Genomic DNA, 5924 nt, shown 5'->3' with positions numbered 1-5924 from the left:
CCCAATGATGGCCGATTAGGCCATCTTCTGCTACCTATGCAGCTAGAGACACAAACTCAGGGGGTACTGATTAGTTCATATTGTTGTTCCACCTACAGGGTTGCAGCCCCCTTCAGCTCCTTGGGTACTTTTATCTTAGAGATTGCTAGTTTCTAAGTTTCCCAAAGGCAGAAGGAGCATGGACGCTCCCTGGGACATCTTTGTTCTGGAGTTTTCCATTTGTAAGGAGGCTCACCTTCCTTGACTGCACCTCTATATGCCTGAATACTATGACCAACACGAAGAGTATGGCGACATAAATATTTATTTTGTCATTTTTCTCTCCAAAGAATAGTACAAATAAAGGTAAATTCATTTCTATAAGGAAAACAAACATTTCAGCTGTGCACTTGTGTATTTCTTAGGTGAAGATCGGGTTTCTTTCTCATGTGCTTTAGTAATTCAATTTGTGTGTGTGTGTGTGTGTGTGTGTGTGTGTGTATTCAGTACTGTAAAAGCAACAAGATAAATAATGGCAAGCAAATGACTGTGATTAAATAGAAGTTGACACAAGGTGTGTGCTATGACTCTAAGAAGAAGCAGATAAGCAGAACGGTATTGATAATGGCACCTTATGATATCGAATGTTTATTACTTTTAACTTTATACTAGATGCTTTTTTTATTATTTATGTTATTTTCTTCCTTTTACCTGTGAGTTAAGCCCCAGTAATTTATTATTTTTATCTTACAAATGAGGAACATATTCACCAGATATGAACATGATTTGCTCAAAACCACTTGCTTAACTGGTAAGTTGCAAAGTTAAGGTTTAAAACTAGGGGAGGTTTGAAATGTTTACCTCCTAGCTTGTGACTGGTTATGTGATACTTTGGATATATAGTGCTAAGCAATGCCACTCAAAATGTCCATGGATTGATGCTCAATTAAAAGGTATTGATGTACATTATATATCACATTCATGGACATGTATTTGTTACTACAAATACAATGAGGAGAAAACTTTTGAATTCACTTCTGATTGCCTCAGCACAGTAGTCAGTAATCTAGAATCATCTCTCTTGTCCCTACTCGGAAGATGACTGAAGAACCTTGTTAAGATTCATAGCTATAGCTGTGACAACAGAAGTTTGGATTTAGAAAGCCTGGAAGTCAGAACCCTGGATTCTACAGTGTTGATGAATTCACAGAATTCACAAAAAGGTTGGAAAGACATTTTCTGGCAATGACGTTCACTCCTTAGTTGTCCCACAAAAATCTTTTTAAAAATCCAAACATTACTGTACTGGCTTACAAACCCAATCCCTTTGTTCTAGTATTTATTTCCGCATCCTTTCCTCTGTCTGGACACTGAAATACTTAAAGGCACAGACTACATCACCCACAGATGTTATAACTTGCACTGACCTTTGCCACTGTAGAACTTAATAGTTTTCTGTTGAAGGAACCATCTCTATGATGTATGATGAGAAAGTAAATGGATGATTACAGGATGACTTAGTATGTGCAAAGTGAATGTGATGGCTTAACTGTCTACTTGACAGTCAAGGTCATCAAGGAAGGAAAGTTTCAATGAGGCTCTATCTACATAGGTTGATATATGGATTTTTTTTACAGTTTTTCTAAAAATTTTTAATATTTAAAATTGTACAGTCTTTAAGATCTTTTAAATGATTACACATGGTTAAATTGCAGACAATGGATAAAACCTTCAGATATGTTTCCATATGATTGTTATATTACTTTTACTATTCTACATAAGGATACAATAGGAAGGAATTTAAATGCATGGGCGGCAACTTGCAATTTTCTTTTCTTTACATTCTCACAGTTTTTATTATTTCCTTTTGATTAATTTGTTTGGCCTTGTTTTCACCCATGTTTCAGCGATTAAGAAGTAAGGAATTTTCTGTGTCCCTTTCAACATTATTCTGGCTTTGATAAATATTTGTTGCCAGTGACAAATGACACTTTACTTGAAATGTTCACTAGATTTCTGGATCACTAAATGTAGAAGTCTAAGACAACAATGGCCTTAGATAATTGAAGTAGTTCCTAATTAATCTTCCTGATGCGTTTCCCTCTTGCATAGATTCCCCAGCACAGCAGCCATTAGACCATTGCTCAGAGGGAACTTTACTATGACACTTTGCTTTTGAAAATTTCTGAATGGACCAGAGACCAAGTAAAAGTTACATCAAAATCCACAGATGGGATTAACTTAGACAATGAGCAGCCTATATCACTCATGCTTGAAGAGTAGGCAATGTTTCTGTTCTTTTTTTTTTTTTTTTTTTTTTTTTTAAGAAAAGATACACTTATTTATCAATCACTACTCTTGACTGTGGGGATCATAGGAACAGTTCCCCGAGGTTCCAGTTGCTGTGACTCCCCTGCTATGGATGGACTGTTACCTGGAATTGTGAGCTAGAACCTTCCTCTCAGGTGTCAATTGCTTTTGTCAGGGTTTTATCACAGCGCCAGGGGGTGAGACAAAGACAGAGACAAATCACTTTTAGACTAGTGGTGTTTACAGGGTTGCCTCCCTTCTTGGGCAGGAAGCAGAATTTCAGATACTTGAATTCTTTCTGGTATTTTATCATGAGTTTCATACTGATTACATAATCATTTAACCCAACAACGGCTTAATAGTATGCCAGCATGATAATAAATGCCAGAGAAAAAGATGTCTGGATGCACACTCCTTTTTCATTCATTATAGAACTCTCTTTTTTTGGTGCTCATTCAAAGGTTTTATTCATTGCAGAGGGGTGGGGTGGGTAGAGGTGGGTCTAGTTGCAGTAGTTCTCTAGCTGGTAGAGGGAACAGATGCTGGTGCAGCACTGGTCCACAATGCCACGCTTCTGCCGGGCCACCTCTAGTGCCAGGGTCTGAAGGTCACCTGCCCCGGGGCCTCCACCCAGCTCCAGTTGTTCCACTTGTGGGTCCTCCACTTCACGACGGGACTTGGGTGTGTAGAAGAAGCCACGCTCCCCACACACCAGGTAGAGAGCCTCTACCAGGTGGGGACCACAAAGGTGCTGTTTGACAAAAGCCTGGGTAGGGTTGGGCTCCCAGAGAGCAAGCAGGGCCAGCAGGGGTAGGAAACGCACCAACAGGGCCATGTTGAAACAATGACCTGAAAGATAGGCAGGGTTGAGGCTAGCAAAAGATCCATGTTAAGAGAGGAGCCCACCCACATCCTCCCTCAAGTTGCTGGAGTCTTGGCTGGGGAGCCAGGCCCAAAGAGGAGAGTGCATACCTGCTTCCTGATGCTCTCTGATTGTAGCTGGTCACTAAGGGCTGGGGGTTACTGGGTGCCCACCAGCTTTATAGTCCAAAGAACCTCCTCTCTGCCCCCTGGACTTTGTTGTTTGGCCCATTAAGGGCTCCAGGTGGGGTGGGTAGGCAGATGGCCAGAGGGGCTGAAGCTGCCGTTTCCATACACTAGCCCGGTGCTAGGTCTGCAGAAAGTACTCAATGGACGTCAACACCTCTACTTAGCCCTAGGGTAATTATAATCTTAACAAGGGGCCAGATGGCCTGATGAACCAGTTCCCAGCAGGGGACATTGTCTCAGAGAGGGTGAGACCTTCTTCTTCTTTGACTGAGCATTTTCCACATCATTCCCTAGGAAACTGCAGTTGTTGGGGACTTAGTATTGTTGTCCCTTGGACTGTTTCACAGTTCCCATTGATAGCTGGGTCCTTAGCTCAGCTAAGATCCCATCTCACCCTTAGAGGGAGAAGGAGAGGGAGAAGGAAAGCAGAACTCAGGCAGCAAGGCACTTAATGGTCCCTTCTCCTCCATCTCTCCTTTCACAAACCCGTAGCCCACTCATTGATCAGCTGGGCTGAAGTCCTGTAGTACATTCTACAATACCCAACAGCCCAAGATATGTACCTGAAGGCTCGCATGTAAAATTCGAGCATCTATAAGAAGAGTTCTATATAGTTATTATAGAATTCTTATACATGCTCAAATTCCCTTTTTTGAAACAATCATTTGAATTAGGTAGACTATTTGGCCTCATTCTAATTTTTTTTCCCCCAAAGCATCAGGCCTCAGACGCACAGTGTTCACCCCAGGTTTTAGTCCAATTATAGGTATGAACGACATATCAATTCAACAGTTTTCTAACGGGTGAGAGTAGAGGAAAATAGAGAATGAGCTACTTTGAAGGACAAAGGGCATCATGCCAGCACAGCATTGTAAGTGACCCAGCTTGTGTCCTAGCACATAGGATCATCTTTGTGGCTGGACTAGAGCTACTTGGGGCTGGAGACCTTGGGAGTGTGACAAATACCTGGCTGCTTCTCTCAACCACTGTAAACTTTCTTATTTAACTGGATTCACTGATAATCTTTGTTCAAAATGAGGACCTTTCTGGGGCTGCTCAATCCCTCCTGTTCTCAGTCATTGGCTGCAACCTCAAAAATATAGTTCTAGCCCGCACAACAGAACGTTTAGAAACAGGTTCTGACACCATGTGCATAGATTATCTTGCCTTTTAGAAATTGCACCTTCCATTCTAACTAGAGTAACAAAATTCTCCTTTGAACAGTATTGACACTCTGATTCTTAATTCAAAATCGACCCTATGATTCCAGTGAGGTTAATGTCTTCACTCAGCTAATCACCATGTGGCAGTCCAGGAGAGGAACCAAGAGAGCTGAGAACAGAGAAGGAACATAGGACTGAATGATAGGTTAAGATGTTTGGATTTAATCAAGAGTAAAGAAACCAAGATACTGTAACATAAAGGCTTGTAACCATTAGGTTTCAAGTTGGAAGAAAACGTTTTTAGAGACAATGTTCCCTCTTCTTACATCGGTCAGAGCGTGAGTGACAGAACTAGAGGAACCAGAGGGAAGGCTGACAGAAGAGACTAGGACTGTTTAGGTACTGCTGCAGTTTCTCCTATGGGATGCCTGAACTTAGAGTCACCTTGAGGCTAAAGCAACTTTGTTTAGTGAGTAACTTACTTTATTGGAAAATAAGGGAGAGGAGAGGGTTGAAGCTTACCTCAGTGTTTCTAAACCACAGTCTAATGAATCTGTGATATATTAGGAAAGAAAGTGGGGGGGGGGTGAGCAAGTATGTAAACATGAATGTAGGGAGTGGAGATGTTTTTCGTAACAGATATATTGATTTTGTGGTGCCCCCATATTATTGGAATAAATGTGTCAGGTATGGAATAGTTAGTTTCATGTTTGGCTTCTCTCAAAGGATTTAGAATTTTGAAATGCAATCACTTCTTGAATTGCCCTCTAGAGCTTACTGATATAATATAAAATTAGAAAGAAATGTGTTGGCATTGATTGTTTAAAATGCTTGTTTATATTTTTAAAGCTTATGCAGAGTAAGGTTTTAATCAAATAAAACAACCGTACTTCCTACTTCTTTGACTGATCTTATATTTGGCTTTTGAGACAGTGATTCATGTATCTGAGGCTAGCCTCAGACTCACTAAGTACTCCAGGATGACCTCTTGTCTCTGCCATCCAAATACTGAGATTATAGAATCCAATATGACAAGAATATTTGACAACTTTTTTTTTTTTTTTTAATATTGAAGGCTGTTTTCCAGCATTTAATTAGGTGAAATATAAGGGTCTTTTATTTTTAAAACATTTTCTTTTGGAATAAGGAGGAAATACAGTGGAAAATACATGTCTCCAGCTTTGGCCCTGCAAACATAAAGGTCTCCTATGTCTTCTCCCTCCCTTCACCTTTCCCAGGGTGTTTACTAAACTTTTCACACTCTTATTTGAAATTTACATTGTCAGTTTTCTGGAATTACAAAGAATACAAAATTACCTAGCAAGGTGACAGACACTGGGTAACTTTAATTTGACCTATCTTGCTGAGCTCATCAAAAACAATGGTCTTAATCCATACATTCTTACAACCGAAATGAGGGCC

At 40.3% G+C, this 5924-nt stretch overlaps 1 protein-coding gene across 1 annotated transcript; it reads right to left on the bottom strand.

The window, feature by feature from the left end:
• Positions 1–2728: 2728 nt before the first annotated feature.
• LOC110333420 (insulin-1) lies at positions 2729–3283 on the bottom strand. The gene is made up of 2 exons (XM_021215010.1): positions 3262–3283; positions 2729–3138 (listed from the first exon to the last, which is right to left on the bottom strand). Exon 2 carries the CDS (start codon positions 3122–3124, stop codon positions 2792–2794), a length of 333 nt encoding a protein of 110 aa, XP_021070669.1. The 5' UTR covers positions 3125–3138; positions 3262–3283; the 3' UTR covers positions 2729–2791.
• Positions 3284–5924: the final 2641 nt, after the last annotated feature.

The sequence above is a fragment of the Mus pahari genome, chromosome 1 (assembly GCF_900095145.1).
Source record: "Mus pahari chromosome 1, PAHARI_EIJ_v1.1, whole genome shotgun sequence".
Lineage (NCBI taxonomy): Eukaryota > Metazoa > Chordata > Mammalia > Rodentia > Muridae > Mus > Mus pahari.
Note: the sequence above shows the minus strand (reverse complement) of the source record. Positions and strands in the feature narration are given on the sequence as shown.

Excerpts from the sequence above, each read along its gene's own strand:
- LOC110333420 (XM_021215010.1), bottom strand. The coding sequence starts at position 3,124 with ATGGCCCTGTTGGTGCGTTTCCTACCCCTGCTGGCCCTGCTTGCTCTC.